At 35.8% G+C, this 21,927-nt stretch overlaps 2 protein-coding genes across 4 annotated transcripts in view; one reads left to right on the forward strand and one right to left on the reverse strand.

Annotated features, from left to right (window-relative positions):
* Positions 1 to 2,329: 2,329 nt before the first annotated feature.
* LOC143221738 (uncharacterized) lies at positions 2,330 to 8,952 on the reverse strand. Its single transcript, XM_076447214.1, has 6 exons — positions 8,362 to 8,952; positions 6,855 to 7,880; positions 6,611 to 6,788; positions 6,261 to 6,554; positions 5,855 to 6,097; positions 2,330 to 5,290 (listed from the first exon to the last, which is right to left on the reverse strand). Exons 2-6 carry the CDS (start codon positions 7,877 to 7,879, stop codon positions 3,602 to 3,604), a joined length of 3,429 nt encoding a protein of 1,142 aa, XP_076303329.1. The 5' UTR covers position 7,880; positions 8,362 to 8,952; the 3' UTR covers positions 2,330 to 3,601.
* A 1,258-nt stretch (positions 8,953 to 10,210) lies between these two features.
* The window catches only part of Crb (cell polarity complex component crumbs), a 61,777-nt gene continuing 50,060 nt past the window's right edge, over positions 10,211 to 21,927 (forward strand). For all 3 annotated transcript variants that reach the window (XM_076447180.1, XM_076447183.1, XM_076447182.1), the window contains exon 1: positions 10,211 to 10,581. In XM_076447180.1, the coding sequence (XP_076303295.1) occupies positions 10,557 to 10,581 (25 nt within the window). In that variant the 5' untranslated portion in view covers positions 10,211 to 10,556. The remainder of the gene's footprint in view (positions 10,582 to 21,927) is intronic.

Below are 21,927 nucleotides of genomic sequence, written 5' to 3' on the forward strand. Positions count from 1 at the left end.
CTTTTTCTTCGGCGGTCCACCGTCCACCAAACAACTGAAACCCTAAACGTGCTCGCAGTGAAAACAATCAACGACTTCCGAAACGAATCACAAGTTTCGAGAGAAGAAATCTAGCATTAAAAATCTTACTACTTGTTGAGAGGATGAAAAGCTGCGTTAGAGTCCTGGAATCAAAAAAGGAATCACGATATAAAAAAATCTATTCGTGCAATTCCATCGGAATATAATGAGTCTATTTAAGTGATTTTCGACAGAATAATAGCAAAACGGTGGAAACTTATTAATATAATATAATATACGTAATACGTTGAGAATAAAATATTCAATATTAACTTCCGATATTACATTCTCTCCCCCTTGAAGAAAGCACGACACGTTGCCTTCGGTCTCAGCTATCAAGGTAGGCAGCATTAAGCATCCAGGTAAGCACCCTCAAAATATTTAACAATCTTCAGGACTCTGGAACAAAAAGAATAAATTCAGATAGTTTCAATAGATCGACCGTCGGAGACTAAATCCGAGTTAATAGGAAATAAATAATTCTAGTTAAATATTTATTAATTGTTACAATTGAAACACAGTTTAAGTGACAGAATAATTGGTACTCACGCGCACGTCCTCTCTTGCCTGAAGAAAGCACGATGCGCTGCGTCTTGATTTCGATTATGGCATAATGTCGAATACTATCGATCTAGGTCTTCAATATTGTCTTTCGATCGATAGATGCTATTCCCTCGGAATCTGTAACAGAAACAACAAATTCATTAATTTCAACTGACAAACAGTCAGAGACTAAGCCAGAATTGATAATAAATAAATTATTCAATTTGAATATAAAATCAAAATTAATTTGAACGGAAATTAAACAGACTTTATTTCGATCGCACGTCACGAATTCAAATCAGTGTTGGAATATTGCACTGGTTTCACGCGCATGCGCGACCAAATGCAGGGACGTATGTACGTCCTCAGTTTGTGGAGAAAGTGGTGAGAACTATTACCACTATTACTGACAGGAAAGTACCGAAAGAGTTCAGAAGTTCATATATTATATTATACATGTTATACATCCATATTTCAAAATCAAAGCATAACAAATTTTGCGAAATTAGACGGGGTAACCAAGGTACCCCATTTTAGCCCAACTTTGTACTTTTACTGACGGTAAAATCGTCGCACATGCGCGTGAAACCCGTGCAATATCCCAACACTGATTCAAATACAATTGATTGTCACGGTAAGTGAGTAAATTATCACGAGAAAGTAACACGATCCGAGAATAAATTTAAATCAATAAAAAATAAAGAACTAGATTGAGTACATAATTAAATTTTAGAAAATTAAGGTAAATAATCTTGATTTCCATCGAATGATGAAACATGGAAACAGTACTCACCATGTAACGGTCCCTGCTTTGCGTCGTATATTTTCTGCGTCTAGGTCACGAACTACGTGGTTGACAACGTCAGCAGACGGTTTCCGACCGAGCGACAGGTCCCGCCGAGCCAGGCGTTGGCATTGGCCGAACCGAAAACCGTCTGCTGTAGCCGCGCTCTGATTGGTTTGCGTTTTTCGAAGCCGCAAAGAACATTTTCGCAAAGGAAAAAGTTACTTCAAACAGATCAAATGACTTAGGAATCACCTTTTTTTCAAGGAAATTCAACATTTTTGAGTCTATAAATCTCTAATACTGCAAGTATAAATCGACGATTCATTACCAATTAATCAAATGCTATCGTTATTCAAAATCAAATAGAATCATGTTGGAATTGCATTAAACTTTTCCAAATCAATTCCTGCGCCAATTTACAAAAATTTTTATTCATGTATCACTCAACTCTATGCTTAGAGATATCATTTGAATACCTATGATATTTGAAACATTTTATACAAATATTATCTTACCCGTTTTCAGATTGTTAAAACTATTCGTATTTTAAACGTAACTATTAATTTTTCAACATTCTGACTTCACAATTTATACTTTTATGTGATGGAAATTTTGAGATCATTATAAATTGTATTTGAAGCAATCACCATCAATAGTTTCAAATATTTTAAGGAAATTTAAAATGTTTACATATAATTTCTACAATTAGATAAATTAAACACAGCAGACAAAGAAACAGCGCAACATAAATTAAATTAAATGAAAAATATTTTTTATTACAAGTAATATATTAACAATGATAAATAAAATTTCAAAGTGTCTTTTGTTTTATCAATAAATTAAATGAGTAAATTTATCTTAACAAGCGCAAAAATTCTAAACAAATGTTTGAAAAATGAATTGTTGTGACAATTATGAATCAAAATACTTCACAACGGCTTTTATCATACTCGTCTTTTAATCAATTCTCTTTAAAGAAATAAATCGAGTACAGATGATTTACAGCCAAGTAAAAAGTGTATGCGCCATCACGATTACATCGAAAGTTACAAGAAAAATAAAATATAAGTGCAGACAAAGGAGATATGTAGCAACAAAGAAGATCGTGAGTTTTTTTTCAATACAGTAAATGCATTATACATGTAATAGTATAAATAGGAAATAGGTTTCTATATTTGGCGTAAATCACTTTTAAATTTCTATAAACTACGCTTATATCGTACGCGCACTTGCGATTGAATTGTGCTTATGATGAAAAAAAAGTACAATAATTGTCGTTCCTGGATACGAATCGATTCTAATACGAGAATTTTTGATAAATTACATTATTTTGTGCGCAATATACAAATTAGAAATTATGAAAATGAATAGAGCGATAATACTTAAATAAGATTTTATGAATCTCTTATCCGTTATCTTAATTATATGTACATTGTAATAGTAAGTAGTATCGATTGCATTAAAAAATATGGAAATTGTAGCAGGGGGCAGCCTTAAAAGTATACTCAAGCGACAAAGGGAGAAAGGCGAGTATGAAGTATCCTGTGCAGCACATAATTTCTACAAAAATATTCTTATGCGAGAAGTGATTCGCGTCGAATCAATGCTCTGTCTGTTCTCATATTCAACATTAAGTTTTCTAGGATGTCCTGATCTAATTATCACGATTCTTCATATATTGCTCTTATAACACCATGCACGATATTTTACAAAAATATGTACTCTAACATTAGTCGAATTAGTTTTGAGCAAATATGTTTAACAAGCTACGCAAATGTTACGCATAATCGTTCGCACTGTCGCCCTCTGTCACTTGCCACAAAGGTTTTATGTGCATTGTTAATACAATTTCATTCGGCTACAATTTATGTTTCACTGTTTACTCGCGTCTCGTCGAAAAACGAAGCATATTTCTCTATTACCTAGTTTAGTTCGATATCTGTACTACGTACAATAATAGATATCAAATATGGAATAAACTACCTAAATGCATTTGGCATGTCTCGTTTATGTGCGAAGCCCACGTGTTCTAATCTGAATTATTGACTCTCTCATCAATATTCTCAAAATTTAAGAACAAATAGCGCCACTTCCCTTGGTTAAATCGACTTTGAACTTACATTAAAATAACTTTGGACTCTTTTGACGGATTAGTCCCGCGTCGACAATTAAAAGTTAACTCTCGATATATAAATATATAGCTAATTACGATCATTTACATCTACTGATCGCTATGGTAGGATTTGCAGTAGACCTGACGTGGCCACTCTGCTTAGTAGATTTACTTCTTGCGGTGGATGTTGTAGTATCTATAACTGACCTTCGACTTTTTACGATATTCTTTTCATCGAGTTCTGAACCGTCTTCTTTCTTTCTATTCGGCTCCAAAGTTTTCCCATTACTTTGTCGATCGCCGCGATTTGTTAGGATATTCTTACACACACTTTTCCCAGCTTTTATGTCACTTTCATAATTTTTCCGCAAAGGCTGTGGGGTATAATATAAACTGAACCTTTTCGGTTTTTCTGTTTGTGTTTGTTTCTCATCTCGCAATTCATCGATAGAACTAAACTTTCGACTCATTCTGGTAGAAGCCGGAAGTGATTTATCGCTAACTAAAACAGACCCAGCCTCCTTTTTCGTTGTAGATGGTAAGAAACAACTAAATCTTTTATTTCTCGTTGGTATCCTCGAATCTGTAACATTTTTTGGTGTACATTTTTCACGTCTAAGTTTTACCTCGTTCTTCGTGAATTTCGACGAATCCGGAGTTTTCATTGAACTCTTCTTATTATTTACAAGATTCTGCGTTTTCGAAACTTCGGAAATATTCATTTTCAATGTTCTTGGTGTGTGTAATATTTTGGTTGCTGACTTATTTTGGTTTGTTAAGGGAGAAAAGTCTTCATTCGCAAAACCATTATCATTTCTATCACTTGTGTTATCATTCTTTGGTTCCTTGTAAGAAAAACAAATATTTTCAAAACTATCAGTTGACTCCATACTTTGAGTTGAACTTGATCTCTGCTCTTGTGTTATTTGTGCAAACTGAATGTTGACAAAGCTGTCCGATGTTTCTATATCGTTAGTGGAGCTGCCGGTCGAACTAGCAGTCGAGGATAAAAGTACATTGCAATTTTTCATATCGTCACACTCGAGCTTTAAATTAATCTTATCAGGACGTATTAAATTTTCGTAAAAATATTTCTGCCTACACTTCTTTTTATTAACATTTGATTTAACAGATTTAGGTGTTTCAAATGTGTGCACATTACTATTGGTTGATATTTCCTGCGCATACTGTACAGTAGAATTCATTTCACTAGGAGAATACATATTTTCTTGAACTGGATGTTTGTCACAACTCACATTAGTTTGAACCATTGTTGCATTATGATAACCACTTATAAACATAGCGTTCTCAGGAATACTGTTCAAGGATGAAGTTTCACTATTTGACGATTTTAAATGATACTCCTGAATTTGTTTCTCATTTAAATTGTTTATAAGATTATTCATAGTCTGACTTAGATTATGAATGTCTTGTAAACCGTCTGCACTGAAAGACACGGGTTCGTCATCGCTTGGATTTCCATTATTAAAATTCGTTTCGTCGAGATCAGAATTTCGACGATCTTGATCGATAATACCATGTGAATTAATACTTCCTGGTTCTAACGATGACAAAATATCATTCCACTTGCTTCTGATATTTGGTCTGCCATGTCTGCTATCAGATATGCCATCAATTTCATCTTGCGAACTGCCATCCTGTATTAGATTCTTGTAGTCAAACTCAAAATCAGTTGAAACTCTTATCGGCTTACACTGCTGATTCCAGTGTTGCTCCGACGGGTTGGTAGGGGTTGATGCTGTGGTCTGCTCGCCTCCTAGAAAGCTCTGTTGATATACAGAGGCGGGACAAAAGAAAAAAAAAGCACTGCTACAGATACAGCAAACCACTACAGAAGCCTTCCTAGCAACGTGTTCACATAGCCAAGGACAAAGCCATATAAATAGGTGAGCATAATATTCTGTATGGCAGAGATATGTAGCTAATTCATCATTTAAAAGACTATGTGAAACTAATAAGCAAATTAATAAGAAAAATAGTCATAACCAACATCTATCATCTATATTGAAGTTAAAGAAATAAATCCACCATAACTACTGCAAAGATCATTTTTATTCTGTTACTTCTAACACGTTTAATCCTGGATTTACAGTTCGACCATGAGAAGAGTCTGATCGTAAACAAGAAAATCGATACCGATCGATGTCACAGCAATGTTCTTTACAGTTTCAGCTCTCAAGATCGGCTACAACGCGCAACATCTTTGTATCTTCGTGACGGTTTCAACTTAAACCATCACCAGGACTGAATGTGTTAATAAAATAATACATAAGCCATGCAGGAGAACAGAAGGGGGGATATGTGATAAGATAATAGATAATGATAGTTACCGCTAGCCATGGATGATCCAGTACATCTTCGGCAGTGAATCTCAATTCCGGCTGTGCTTGAAGCATATTTGAAATCAACTGTTTGGCAGAATCTGATGTATTGTCCCAATACGGGGACGTGAATTCATAATAACCACTTAGAATACGCTCAAACAGTTCTTCCTGTTCATTTTCAGGTGACACGAATGGTGGAAAACCACAAAGCAGAATATACAGTATTACACCAGCCGCCCATATGTCAATCTAAACAAATTTGAAATCAATTATTATACGTGTGGGGGTACTAGAAAATGTCAGGTACCCGATAGTCGGGACGGGTCGGGAAGGCATCGAGTCGAGACGTTTTATTTCGATTTATAGAGGTTTTCAAAGTGCGGCGGAAGGGAATGAACAAAATTTTACATACCTTTAACCCATATCCAGTTTCTGCCAAAATTTCTGGTGCTACATACGTGGGTGTACCGCATACTGTATACAATGGCTCCCTTACTACTTGAGCTAATCCAAAATCACCTAATTTCAGACATCTAACATGACTTCCATCCATTTCCACTAGAAGATTCTCAGGTTTAACGTCACGGTGAACTATATGATGCGAATGTAAATAAGCTAAGGCAGATGTTAAGTGTCCAATCATCACGCTGGCTTCAGCTTCAGAGAATTTTGTTGCTGCAGCGAGAGCGTCGAATAAGTCTCCACCCTAAAATAAAGTAGTTTTAACTTTGAAAACCTAAACTGATTGTTGAATATGTGTACCTTCACAAGTTCCATGACTAAAAACAATTGGTCCGCTGTTTCTTGTTCTGCGATCAAACTGATAATATTTGGATGACAAACTTGTCGTAAAATTGTCACTTCGCTCGCCAACATTGTTTCTTTACCCTGGCATTTATACTTATCTACAATTTTCATTGCGTATTCTGCACCTGAAGATCTATGCAATATTTGTCAGTAGTGTTTCGAATAGTCTTAATCGTATATAAATCATTAAAGTACTTACTTATGAATGCAATGCCTAACAACTGCAAAGTTACCATCTCCGATGACATGACCAACCGTGTAATGTAAACGTAACGGTTGTGGTAAAATCAACGAAGAAGGACTAGGTGTACGCACTTGCGGTGTTGTGAGCACCTTCTTCCCAGATTTACGTGGCATTCTAGGCATCGGACCGCTTTGTCTTTTCGATGTCCAAGGACACCTTCTAAAACTTTGGACATTTTTAGATTCTTCGAAATCTAATTCAAAATCTTCTTGGTTCGCTTTCTCGGGTCCGTAAGCCACAAAGATATCATCATTTTCAAAAAATTGTTCCAACGAATTAACTTGTTGACCCGATAGTGTATAAACTTTTCTCACCGCTCCACTATCTAATTTAACCGCATCTGTAATTGCTTCCATCGCGTGTTCTAAGCTTGGAGCATTTCTCTTATTTACTAAAAGACGTACAACTTTACGCGGTTTTGTGCCGTGTCGAATTAATGTAATTATTCTTGCTTTAACGCATAATGGTATTGCACTTATTTGTCTACCAGTTCCTGCTGGAGATTGTGGTAAACCAGATAAAGAATTACCCCTCCTCACTTTGGTAGACGAATATTCTACTTTCTTAAAAATTTCTCCTTGTCCAGAAACTACGTAACATTTACCATCTTCCAAATCATTGATACTTTGAACTTTTCGTCCATCCATAGTATAAATTGCTCTAACACCATTAGGTAAGGTGACGCTCGATATCAAAGCTCTTGTTAAATCTGAAGCTAAACTATCAAAACTACGATATCTTTCCGGAGTTACTGCCATTACGATACCAGTATAAAATTTATCTCCGTTTCGAAAAAATCTCACTCTCTTCGCTTTCTTAGTTGGTGGTGTCCTAAGAACATTTAAAGAGTGGCGTGTATTGATGTCCAATAATCTTTCATCTAAAGTCAAAGAGATAGTAGCTGAATTTATTTCTTCGCTTCCTGAACAATTGCTATCACCAGTTGGCGAAGCAGATTGATTTAGTAGTTCCTCCATCATCCTGAATACAAAATACATTTAATGCAGACGAGAAATAAATATTCGAAAAATATTTTTGCAAATAAAGAAATATAATTGTTTAAAATTTGTACACTAAAAAAGGCAATTAAAACAAAAGGTTTCTGATTACTAACAAGTAATGAGTACAAAGTAAGTACTTAATATATGTGTAAATAACCGTGAATAATTTCTTGACGACACTGTTACTGCATTTGCAACATCGAACAAGTAATATAGAAAGACAATTATCATAATTTATAACTTAAAAGGTTAACGTCTTTCGATATCTCTAATGTATGTAGACTCAACATTTGTTACGTATGTATAATGACTCCGAAATAAAAATATTTACTCCTAACCTGGTCAACCCTTTCGAAACTTTTCAATGTATGTATATGTAAACATTACATGGACACGAATGTCCTCGGATGAAGTTATTTGTTAAAAATTCAAATTTAATGACAATCAATCATCAAACTCACCTGCTCGTTAAGCAGAATGTACTGCTAAAAACAGATTGAAAGCCAACTAATGAGAGAATGAATCACCACTGAGCTGACATTTTCATAGCAACCATGACGCGAATACTAGATAATACGAGCAAGAAATCTCACTTTCGATCGACACTGAAGTAATTTCACTTTCTGTGACACTTAAATTGTATATAAATTATTATAAATGTTACACGTTACGTTCCTATCGTAACACGCCAATTTTTGTTTTCTATGCACAGAATAGTTTGACCTGCCAAAACTCTATAAATAAAGTGGCTTGTCAAAGAGAAACCGGGAAACCGGAACCGGAAATATAAAGAAATTAGGAGGGTGGGACATGAAAATGGAAAGATGATAAAACAACTCTTGATAATATTAACTGTGATAAATTATTACGTGTTTGAATGAGTATCGCTGAATAAAATTTGCATATGTACGAAGTATTCAATTCTTTCTTTATTGCTTAAATAAATATTTAAATTTCATAGAATAAATCTCTTAGCAAATTTAAATTAAACGTCTCATTTTTCATTTGTTACTATTTTTTCGTTATGAAATAAAAGTGCTCACGCCCGGGGTTCAGTGTCTCCACCTTTTTCAGTTTTAACGATTTAGTATGGAACAGAACCTACATCATTTTTTTTGCATAAAACAGAACGACAGACAAGGTATAGGATCTTATTGTTACTATTGTTAGACCATATATACACACTACTGTGCAAAAGAAAGAAGCACCCGGTCATATTTAATAGAAAAGCGTAAAAAATCAAATATAAGAACACAGTAAGTTTTGAAAAAGGATTCCGTTGTTTAATTGAATAGTTCTGAGAATATGTGTTATTACGGATGATCTAATACTTTAAATCCAATAAATCAATCATTGTACAATACAATTTCTATATCAGTCGGTAAAATGTTTCTCGTCGGTGCTTATAGAAACCAATAGCGGGCAGTATGATCGGAAAAACCATTGTAACCATCACCGATGAGATTCTCGTCGGTGCCATCATGTATAGTGTATTTGAATGATTTCATATTATTTTTCTGTAAAATACATTATTATATGTAGGAATCTATTTAATATAATATCATTTATGATATTCTTTTAGAAAAATATTTGGAAACTCGGGACTCTTACCTCTCGTGATAACCGTGATCGGTTAACGGTAAAATTATTAAAAAAGCCCAAGTTCGAATCTCGATTATACAATCCCGAATGTCATCTAGCTAAACGTCGAAACGTCACGTTGCAAAATATTTGATTCTCCCTATAATATCTCATACATTGTTACGTATCCATTTAAAACATTAGCCTCCACATTCCTTATATGCATAGCTAGAGTGGTAGAAACAATAAACAAAACATTCGAAAAGGTGATAAAATAAAATAAATCGACAGAGTGTTCCGACGAATAAACAGAAGAAAATCTCAAGTCACGAATTGAAAATATATGGCGTTTTAAGTTCAGACATATCGCGTTAATTTTGCTACAATTTGATGTTGTCATAATGTAATTTTATTCAGTTTACACGTTCGAAAGATGTGACTCAAATGATTTTATAAATGGATGCAGTTTGTCCGCGAGCCTTCCGCTTGTACAAATCTATTTAATTGAAAATCTTTAATTTATACGAATAGATTCGTACAATTCCGGCAAAATAAGAATACAGGTAATTCCGAAACGTTCGGTCGCATGGGAAGAAGGACCCAGAAGGACCTTCTCGGTATACCTGGATCGCGATCCGTTGATCCGCACCTGGCAGCACGATCAAGAGAAAGATAGACATAGAAGCGATCCGGCCGGTGTTGGTAACGAGACAGGGCCGTAGCACGGCAGTGCCGCTGCAAAGGTGACTCGACTCGGAGGAGGGAGACAGCACAATAGCGAGCGACGTTCTCCAGAAGAGCCGCAGTCTCGTTCAGTGTGTGTTTATTGGCGGTCGTAGTAGCGCGGGTGGATTTGTTACGGCGAAGGAAGCGAAACGCGTAGAGAGCCGGGTTTCGTACAGTGTATGGAAAGGGAAAGCGTGGATATATTGCCGATTTGAACGTGAAACGAAAAAAGGAACGGGAAACAAATGCGGTGACCGAGAATGTCTTGTGAGTGAACGTGCAACAAGAGACGCCGTGAAGTGCGGGTGTCCTCGAGCTCGACGACTGCAGATCTCTAGACCGGTCGAAAATGCGGGCGCGATACGTTGTGGCAGGTGAGTAAATGTCCCAAGTCCCAAGCAAGTTCGCCATTCGCGCGTCGTTCTTGCTCCTTGCTTCTCTATGCCCGCTGTTGCAAACTCCGTGATCCACGATCCAGAATCCAGCACGTGAACGCAACGTCCTCGTTGGATCGAACGGTGCCACCGATCGATATCCGTGCATCGATTCACCGAATCTTTTCAATTGTCGATCCGGAAAGCTCTTTTTTTTATTTCTATGGCGGGCCACAGTTTATACATGTTTACACAAAGATCTACGGGAACAACGTACATTCGGTAGCGTAGAATTCGTGACAGGTGGGGAGGAGGCCGTCTTGGCAAATCGTTCCGCACACCTGATCGCGTCTACCAGGTAGACTCTACCTGAAGTACTGTTATATGGTCGTATACAACTAGGATCGTCTAAAATAAACGTCGTTCCGCTTCACGGAAGACCGGCAATATTCCTGCCAGTGTTCCGAAGCTTTTCCCTTTTATTTTCGAACAGAATACCGAATCGAGTCTTCTCGAGGAAGCGTTGCCGATCAGGCGCGTATTATCCGCTCCTTTTTGACGAACAAATGTAACGTCCGTGTGAAATGAAATCGACTATTCTATCGGATTGAAACCGATAGTTCTCGGTCCTCGACCATCGGAGCCGAGCTACCGAATCGTTTGCTGTCATGCATTACGGGCAAACGAATTAAAACTAGGTATCGCAACGATCGATAAAGTTAGTGCAATGACCCCCCATAGAGTCTTACACGATCGTTCCACACTTTGCTCGAGGATCGATCTACTACGAGGTGCCCGAAAAAATAGCGAAGAACGGCTGCGTGATAAACGAAGCTCGTCCACGCGTGGAAAATCAAGACGACAGTATACATAGTGTGTGTAAATACACTGGTCCGAACCTATACGTATTATACTCGCATTCGTGAAGCAGAGCAGTGGAAATATCGATCGTTTTAAATCTCATATCTCGCGTTGTTTCACGATTCTCTTTGACCGCGCTCCCCTTACGTATCGAACAGTTCAGAAAATTCAACGCTTCTGACCAATACAATTATAATTGCGAGACTCTCGGCGAGCAGCAGCGTGCATCGATGCACTTTCTTTTCTTGCCATCTCGTGTACGCATAATTTCGTTCGTGAAAGCCCAGGCGTCCCCTGGATGCGTCGTCCCACGTCCGGATGCTAGCGTGTGCCCGTGTGTGTCGGAAGAATTTCTAAATTCTTGGCTCTCGATTAATGGTAATTAACCTAAGTGATCCTCGGGATTAACGAGGGTCGTTAAAAGGTAGTTTTGGTCGCGCGCCACGAAGCCCCAGTGCATCACGGCCGCGGGAACAGCTCGCAAACGAAAATCCGCGGTGAGAGATCGCGCCGCTGAGCGTGAAACTGAAAAAGCTGGTTACAAATTTCCAGGTAGAGGGAAAACGTATTTCGAGAGAGAGACTCGTCCAACGCAGGTGGAAGCCACGTCGGTGCATTAACGTTGGCCCCTCGCTTCACGCTCAGGTGCGTGCCTTGAACGACACACGCGCGTGTATTCTGTGTTGTGCGTTCACATGCACAATAGTAACCGCGTCGGACAGGGGCCCCCGCTTTCGTCGTTATACCTGCCGCGCGGCCGATCCGACGCGATCGTGCCTGGCGTTAATCTTTTTCCCGTTCGTTCTTATCGTCAGCGAAACAGGAGTGGGCTAGATTCTGTAACAGGTGCCTCGTCTTCATTCACGCGCACGAATTTTCGTAACCGCACATCAAACCTGAGCTAATTTTATTTGAAAATCAAAATACATACATATTCGTTCGTTTGACATATCAGCAACTGCAAGTAGTATATGTAAGGAAAAGCCGTATAGGGAAAACGGGTTTACATATTAACAAAATTGGGCACACGGATAATCAGAAGTTAACGACCGACGTGTTTGTCGCGGGTGCTCGTTTCAATCTGTCTTCTGTTATTTCTGATTTTTCTAGTTTTACAAATTTAGCTACAGTTACTCGAATTAAAATATTCAGACTCTCTAAAAAAGAACTAAAAAATAACTTTTTTAATATTGTACTATACGATTTTAACTTTTTTGGAGAAGCTGGAGCAATTAGTTTACTATAGGATGTGAAAAAAAATTTCAAAAATAGCAATTGATCAGAATTGTAGAAAAATTTATTTACTACGTTACTATATTGAAAATTTTAAAAATACGTTTTGTATAATGATTAAACGTGTTACACCACCATTCGTACTTTAACTCTATATAGTATACAGTTAGGAGCATAACTGATCACACACTTTAAATCAGAATATGTAACTTTTTCTCTGTAAGGCTAGAAGAATTAGTTTAGTAAATCAGGTCTAAAAAATATGTTTAAAAAATACATTTGTTGGGAATTGTGAAAAACAATAGTAAAAACTGACTTTTACAACTTTTTTAGCTGGGCCAGTAACGAAAATTTAAAAGATGTGTTTTGTCAACTCGTATAAATTATATACTTACGTTCTGAAAATTTCATTGAAATTGGTTAATTGGTTTACGAGTTATAAACGATCAAAAGTGGTAAAAAGGCCGAAAATCATGAAAAATTGCAATTTTTACCAAAGCCACGGAGAACATTTTCGTAAAGGAAAAAGTTATTTCAAATGACCTTAGGATTCGCACTTTTCAAGGAAATATAACATGTTTTCAAAGCATTACTGCAACAGCTTTTGCCCTGTGGATTGCAGTATTATCGTATTGAAAAAAATAGTTTTCACGTGCAATATGAATTGTATATTTATGTAATTTTCTGCTATTAACTTACCGTGCTTGTCACTATTCGTGCAGTCTGATAAAAATTCATTTCTGTCCTATCGCGATAACCAATGCTGGCTCATAGTGGCCCATACCATATGGATGGCCGCCCATTTGACGACGACCTATAAACGCAGTTCTTATTGAAATAATGGTTTCATCCATCAGGGCCATTCAAATTAAATTTTCTCTGTCGCAGGAATGACGTATTTCTATTTCTCAAATGCATGTATGTACATACTAGAATTTTTTAAAGCAAAAATAAGTGATTTCAAATGTAAATATAATATTTTTACGTTGGATCATCACCTCCAAAATTGTTATACTCCAAAAGTAATTCGGTTGGAGACGGGCTCAATTTTTGAAATGGAAATTATGTTAAAAACAAGAAATTAACGGCTATTTTCGTAATTCTAATATCGATAAATAAAACAATTCAACATTTCTTCATTCTTAATTTCTAGTTTTAATTAATCGATAAAATATATTCCTAAAGAAATTGAAGTAACACATTTAATAGATTTTTCTTATAACGTCACAATAAAATGTTTAATATATAGATAACTATTATAAATTCATTTCTACGTGATGATTTCACATACACATATGTGCACCATAATGTTAACGAGGGTGACGCTACATTATCCATTATTTTGTCTTTCCTCTTTAGTTTCCTGACAGGCTTTTATAATAATTATATAGACGTGCTAATTACGTAGAGTATCTCCATTCAATATATTAACTGTATAGAGCAGTTTACAGACGATAACACCTACGAATAGGCTGGAATAATGCCCAACCAAGCATTGATGCATTATGTATTCATTTTTAAGCTCATATTAAGAAAAAAATTCTTTTACATATACTACTTTACTAATCAGGCAACTTCTAAATTTTCAAAATTATATTCAGTTATTTCGAAAAATAAAAACTTTTAAGTTTTTCAGCTATGTAAACTGCGAATGCAAAGAAAGTATTTTCGATTTTTGATAACTACTTTTTAGTTTTTACAAACTGTAGTTTGTGATCTGTAATTTATAGTTACTTCGAGGTAAATTTCGATCAAACCTGAAGTTGTTTAATTAAAACTCTTCTTTTCAAAAGTTTCAAAGTTGTCCTTCAACGTTCCCCGAATTTATGGCTTCTGTGTTGTTTATCTGAGAAAAAGATTATTCTCACGTAACTCGCTATCTACAGTCTTGATATTGATTTATTTAAGCAATATGACGTACTATAAAGTTAGTGCTGTATAATGCTGAAGGGTATTAACTTGCGTTTTCGAGTTCAATGCTCGCTTTAAACCGTTTTCATCATTTCACGGTCATTTATTATATTTAATTTTTTATGTATATATAAAATCCAGTAACAATTATATTAAAATTATTTTGAAATTGTACAATCACCCTGAGCACCAATTTCACAAATTTTGAAAGTATGTGAAAGCGAACGTCATTTCTCTTTCATGCTGTTAATGAATCGCACTAATTCACGGATCCTACTGCACATTCTTCCACAATGCAGTTTTTTCGAACAATAAATTCTTAGCAGCAATTATCACGAGACAGAGTCCTGAGAAAATGATTTTATTGCGTTCAGGAAGAAACGCACATTTTTCTTCGGTATGCGACGAATGTTTAGAACAAATTTTATGCGTGATTCTTTCTCGTTGCCATTTCGAAAGGAATTCATCGGGTTTCTTGCCGCTGAAGATTTTCAAGCTGACGTACCTTTTAGTAATTTCAACTGGTCGGTTCCGCGCGTGTATGTTCGATTCCTTCTTCAGCGTTACGTGCTTTCGATGAGTTCGCAACATAGGCATTCCAGAAGATTGCATTTTTTCAGGACCGCCGATGCGTGACGAGCGTAGAACGAACGTATAGCTACGATTCAGTCTAGTTGTTTTATTCCAACGGTGCATTCATATCGCGTTCAGCTTTGTCGCAGCGTCGCCGGTAACAATTACATCCGAATAAGACACGCTGGAATAAATCATGAGCACGGAGCGATAATAAAAATGTCGAAAAGGATAAATACCGTTTTCCGCATCGACAGACGGCGCAACACTTCGCATTCCAATGTGCAATATGTGTACAGGGTGGTTCAGCTACAGATACAGTGTCGCCAGATCGAGACTGCTCTCCCCACTCTACCTTCTCCCTCTACGACGCTAGTCCCCACGCTTCCGTGGTCTGGAAACCCGCTTTTCATGGCAAAAAGTATTTTAAGCGTCGTTCCAAAGTTAAAGATTTTATACATAGTATGCTAGCAGAGTTGGGAAAAAATTTAATCAACGTTTGACGAATAAAAATCGTAATTAACAATTAAACTCCTACTTTAGTCGTTAATTGCGGTTAACGATTGCATTCTTTTCAATTGTAATCGTCAATCGGATAATTGATTAATGATTAACTGCTGAAATTTCGAAATTAAATACGGAATCAAAACTGTATGCATACTGGAAAAAATGTAAACTGAGTCTTTGTTGAAATATTGTACTTCTGTAAATTCTCCATCTCCGCTCTCTGTCTCTTTCTCCCTCCTTATTACAATTTATGGATCTATTAACTTCAACAATTGATTAAATCAGTCTCCGATCTTTCGATGATTTTTTTTTTTTAATCAACGATTGACGATTAACTTCATCAATCGATTGAATCATTCGTTCATTTTTCAATGATTACCTTTTTTAATCGTACATATTAATCAATCAATCGTGGTTAAAATTTTAATTAATTAATGCCCTACTCTGTATGCTAGGTCGTTGAATTCTTGTCGGCACGGTTTCTTATGAAGAAGGTCCTACGCCTGCCGTTTTTAGCTGCTTTTTTAGAAACCTTTTCTCAAAGTTTACATTGTCTAAACTTGGCACTATTTGTTCATGGATAAAAAGATGCTAACAACTGTATAACTGTATTGAATTGATATTATAAAATAATGTACTAATTGTTTTATTTCTCTCTTATCTTTATACATTTTTAAATACTGATTGCGAAATCTCTTCGGCATTAATAATGGGAGAACAAGTATTTTCTCAATAATTTAATAGAGGAATAATACTCGTTTTTCGAGAGACACATTAAACATTTGCTCATTTCGCAATTTTAACTAAATAACGATTTTCCTCTTACCTTTATATATTTAAAAATTCATTTAAGGATGTATGTATTGTGTTTCTCTGGCTCTAATAATGAAAGAACAAGCATTTTTTCAATAATATAATAGAGAAATTATATTCGTTCTTCGAGTGACACATAGCTCATATCGTTATCGTAACTAATTAAAGATGATGCTACTAATCCTATTACTGCCGCTAGAGCATAATGTCTAGAATGTTGTACAGTAGCAAACTTACATTCCTCTAACGGTAAGTTTGATTAACTTTGCTATACTTAACTGTATAGCCCATTACTTCCTGGATGCTCTGGCTTCTTGATACGCTTTGTACGAGGTAAACCGCTTCTTCTTGTTATGCTGGAAACAATTTTGATCATATTCTTTGTTTCACGTTCTATTAATCTTACCGCAGTACACAATTGCAAAAGGAGAATGATATTTCCATCGAATATTGCTGGCGTATTTCAATTACTATATCGCACTACATTTCGTATTTATTTGATATATTTGACAAAATGTAACAAATTTTTCTTTTTAAACTTGAAATTTCACAATGCAAATATGTAATTTCGCAATACAATATTTGAATTAAAGCTGTTTTTAATCTACTATGTCGTAAATATCTAGTTCACAGACTGAATTATACAAATTTGAATTGTTAGTAAACAATAACTTTCACAAATACATGGCATTACTACATTGAACACTTCATCTACCGTATTAATAGACGATTTTTTATGAGCTGTATTTAAGAGAATCTTGGTAACTTTCTTTTAAATGATAATTTCAAATGTTGTTGCACTACGTTCATCCACAAAATCTGCTGGATTGTGAACAAGATTGCTCGACTTTTGGACAATTCACTAAGAAAGTTTCAACTATTCACCAATTTTGAAAAGATTATTATAAAGTGCTGACTCTTAAACAAACAAAAATATTAATCCTTCAGTCCGTAACTGACCAGACAGAAAAATATTTCTGTTTTTAATGGTGCGTGTGGAAATTTTGAATCTCGATACTTTTCACGAATTTCAATGTTTAACATCAAACATTATACAAGGGTGTCTCAAAAATGTTGTACTTTTTTTGAAGAGCGTGATTCCTGAGCAAAACACGAACCAATCAAAGTCCCGCTAAGAGCGGCGTTGGCATTGGCCGAGCCGGTATCCGTCTGCTGTAGTCGCGCTCTGATTGGTCCGTGTTTTTCGTTAATACCCCTTAACAAAGCCGCTCCTTAACGAAACATTTTTGTAAAGGAAAAAGGATTAGGAATCATCCTTTTGAAAGGAATACAACATTTTTGGAACACCCTGTATATCTCTAAACTAGCGACTTGTTTGTTTACAATTTAATACGCTTGAATATTTTTCCACTGATTCTAAAACTTGTCACGAAGACTATTTTGAATATTTTCTTTGCATAATATCAATAATTTTCACTTCAGCCTTTTCACTATGCATGAAAGTATTTTACGCATTCATTATCGGCTTAATTTTATGTTAATACATTCAGTTTTCCTGAAGGCTGCGAATTGTAGACAATTGAAAGTGAAATTAGATTTCATTCATGAACGTAGCCGCGCGTCTTGTGGAACGATAGCAGCGATTAGAAACGCATTTATCGGTAACCGTTCACCGATGTATTTCAAACTTACATTTTCTACTGTATGATTCATGGGAACGATGACGCGGATATTACTAATTGCGAGTTTGACACCGAAGTGTAATGGTACTAATTTTCAATTACATACTTGCCTCCGAAAAAACGTTCCAATTAAACAATTATAATGGACCATTTTTAAAAGATAAACTTACAAAAATGAACATTATTATTGATGATTGATATCATTTCAATTTCTGAAAATGCCATTATAATTTCCTTTTTCATTTTGCTAAATTTTCTAGGCATAACAATGATACATTAATGAACATACATATAATGTAACATGTGTTTCTTATAATTGACGAAGAAAATCTTTAAAGATGGCCAATATTGTAGATTTCCACGATTTTCGGCCTCTAACTGCAATAAATCTAAGGATTTGATCTTACATCTTTTAATGTCTGTTGTATTTTCCCGCATCAACCGATTTCGATGAAACTTCCACGATGCATATAATCGGCACCGATCTACGAAACGTATTTTTTAAATTTTCAATACATATAGGTCCACATGAAAAAGTTGTAAAATGCAACTTCTAGTATTTTCTATACAATTCCGGTCAATTGCAATTTTTGAAAATATTTCTTTTCACAACATGTAGTAAACTAATTGCTCTAACTTCCCACAAAAGTGCAAATCTAATAGTCCAATATTAAAAATGTTATCGTCTTTTTAAGAACGTCCGAATATTAATAGGAGCAACTGTATATTTAACACTAAACCTACCACTGTCAAATGACTGGTTTTATGTTTTCCAATTACCGAAATTATAAAAATCCGTTTGTGGAAAATAATGGAATAAATTTCCTTGTCCAAACATCTATTATATCGCAAAATTACAGACGATCTTAATAAATTTAACGTTGCCATTTTTATAAGGCAATACTTACTAGATACTTTTAATGCTTGGTAGGTTTAGTGTTAATGCGTAAAATATTGTACAGTTTACAAGTTGTATATAATACTAGTAGAATGTCAACCGAAGATGCTTCTTTATCATTCGAGGAATTTTGTCAGCCTCAACGTTCACATCTGTGTAAACGACGAATAAAAGTCGCCTCGTAAAACATTCCGCAGACTGAGGGGTCTGGTTACTATTAGAGTCAAGTAGGAGAAAATTCTTGAATGGTCCTTGTGTCCTGCGGAAGGTTGTCTTTTAAGGGCTCACGGGGTGCAGGACAATCTAAAGAGCCGTTCCCAAGGGCCATATGCCGCGTTCGGCATTATTGCCTCCTTTACCTTCTTGCTTCTGCTTAGCATTAGACACGTAATCTTGTTTTTCGTTGCCCGAGGACAGAAACCAGATTTCCAATGTAGCGGAAAGATTATCTGTGGGAAACGTACAGACATCTCGGTTTCGAAAGTATGAAATGTCTCGTATTTCGCCAAATCTATAGAAATAAACATACGTATAGAAATAAAATAAACATTGGTATATTAACCCTTTGTACTTCTTTGTCGAGTATGACTGGACATTAGACAAGAAAAAATTCATATGAATGAATTGGGTTTTTATATGTATTTGGTTCTTCCTTTATTAATTTAATTGTCTTATTTTTTAGCTAAAACAAATATAAGTTCCACAATCCTAAATACAAAAGGTTTTAAATAATCTATACATTTTGGTTGGCTATGTAAGGATTAAGTAATAAAATATTTTGGAAAGTATGTTCTTATAAAATGAGTGGAAAATCCATGGTTCGCGTATTGTGTGAAACAAAATTCACGCGATAACAATACATTTCAAAATACAATGAACGCATCAACATATTGTGCCAGATTTCCTTGGTAATACCGCTGTAGTTTAACACGAATTGCGAAAACGTGCTGCCATGATCCAATAACTGTCGCGCTTAATACAGGTTTTTGCTTGGTTCGCCACTTTTCTGCAATAGCGTCATTGACAAATATTTTTTTGATGATGAGTCGAACATTTACTTACATGTAGTTCGTTAAAAAAGATAGTGAACACGAATCAATAGAGTACATAATCACGTCTAGGCCCTTTGTTCGTGTTAATTTGTTGGATCGTTAGCGAAAGATGGATTTCATGCTTGACAAATGCTCATGCTGCTGAAGTTAGCAATCCCATACGCCGCCGGTCTGATCCGATTAATTAAATAATTTACTCGCGACAGTAATTATTTGCGCCTCACGTGGCCCGTCGAGATAAACCAGTATTATACGGCTATACACGGTGACTCTGAAAATTAAATCAAGCTGAGATATCGTTTTCCCGGAATCTGATACAATTCATTATTACACAAAATAATACGTTGTATAACTAAAGAAAATTATGCAATTACAAGTTAATTATACAAAAGTGTGATTATTAATACTTTGCATCAATATTTTGTTTTCCCAACGTGGGGCACACGTTGGGAAACACTGATTTAAAACAGCGGTTTCCAACCTTTATGCTACTACGCTTCCCTAAACCACATTTTTTTCCGCGCCTCCCTATCTTTTAATGCATACAATAATATAGACACGTTTTAAATAATAATAACTTTATTACTAAAAAATACTAGCGCAAAAAATATTTTGGCGCCTCTCAGGTTGGAAACCACTGGGTTAAAGGGAACGATGGATTAGAAATTACTGATCGTCCATCAGGAGATGACAATGACTTCGATAGTGGGGCGCAGTGGGATCTGCGCACATTTTCTGTTTTCGTCAAGCGATTCGACCAATTGCAGAAGACGTGTACCGCGGAGTAGGAATATCACGTGGTCGCTACAAGTTTCTCACTGCTATCCAGTGTCGCCAGATCGAGGAAATCGAGGGGAATACAGTTTACCCCCTCTCTGATAACCAGACTAATACGTGACCAGTCTACAGTCTTACAATTAGTGGGGGATGTTGGAGTATGCTCATGGTGCTGGAATGGGATAGTGGAAGGGGAGAAGGCGGAGTGGGAAAATTTTTCGACACTGCTGCTATCTCCTGATGGACGATCAGTAGAGGCTTCAAGTTTTAAAATGAGTCCAGATTTGTTGTACTATTTTTTGAACGAAATTATCGAAATATTGGCAATTTTCAAGAATGGAAAATTTAATGTCCCAATACTTTTTGAATCCACTGTACATTTAGAAGCAAACCTTACATCTATGGCAGAAAACTAATCATACGATCGAGCAACTCGGACCGCAAATAGAATTCTGAATTTTTCGCTTGTCTGACTGTGCTTTGACCAATACCCGGATCACTGGCGACTATTCTTTTTCACATTCACATGGTGTAAACGCAAACACACAAAATGGCTGCTGCCACGCTCTATCGCTTACACACTTGTTTGAGGTTCTCCTCGGGCAAAGAACTGCAATCCGGTAAATATTCCCTTTACCCGTGTGTTCTGTATTTTTCCATCAACCTGCGAAAATCACACACAATTTTTCTTTTTGACAGTTTCATTCTTTTCGACATGAAAATGTACGCTGATGGACAAAAACAAATTATTCGACACAAATGCTTGTAATTAGACTGCGGGTTATATGCATCGATAACAAAAATGAGCAGATCGAATATAAAAGAGTAAAAACAATTAAAGAATTTGTAAATACTGTGAATGTCTATGGAGCACTTATATCTTGTAATTAATATGAACAATCTTTATTTTGGATGAAAGTCCTAGTCTACATATAATTATTGAAATATCCTAATTAAAGTTGCTTTCTAATGCTGATTGATTTATGCATATCTTACTTGCTAACGTACGAAATATGGAGCCACAGACAAACAATAAACAAAATGAGGAGTACATAAAATTGTAAAATCAACTAAGTGT

The sequence above is a fragment of the Lasioglossum baleicum genome, chromosome 1 (assembly GCF_051020765.1).
Source record: "Lasioglossum baleicum chromosome 1, iyLasBale1, whole genome shotgun sequence".
Classification (NCBI taxonomy): domain Eukaryota; kingdom Metazoa; phylum Arthropoda; class Insecta; order Hymenoptera; family Halictidae; genus Lasioglossum; species Lasioglossum baleicum.

Bases quoted from the DNA above. Each gene is read 5' to 3' on its own strand.
- LOC143221738 (XM_076447214.1), bottom strand. From the start codon at position 7,879: ATGATGGAGGAACTACTAAATCAATCTGCTTCGCCAACTGGTGATAGC. The intron at 6,555-6,610 runs GTACACATATTC...ACTTTATTTTAG, and splicing joins TAGTCATGGAACTTGTGAAG to GGTGGAGACTTATTCGACGC. The intron at 6,098-6,260 runs GTATGTAAAATT...AAATTTGTTTAG, and splicing joins AAACTGGATATGGGTTAAAG to ATTGACATATGGGCGGCTGG.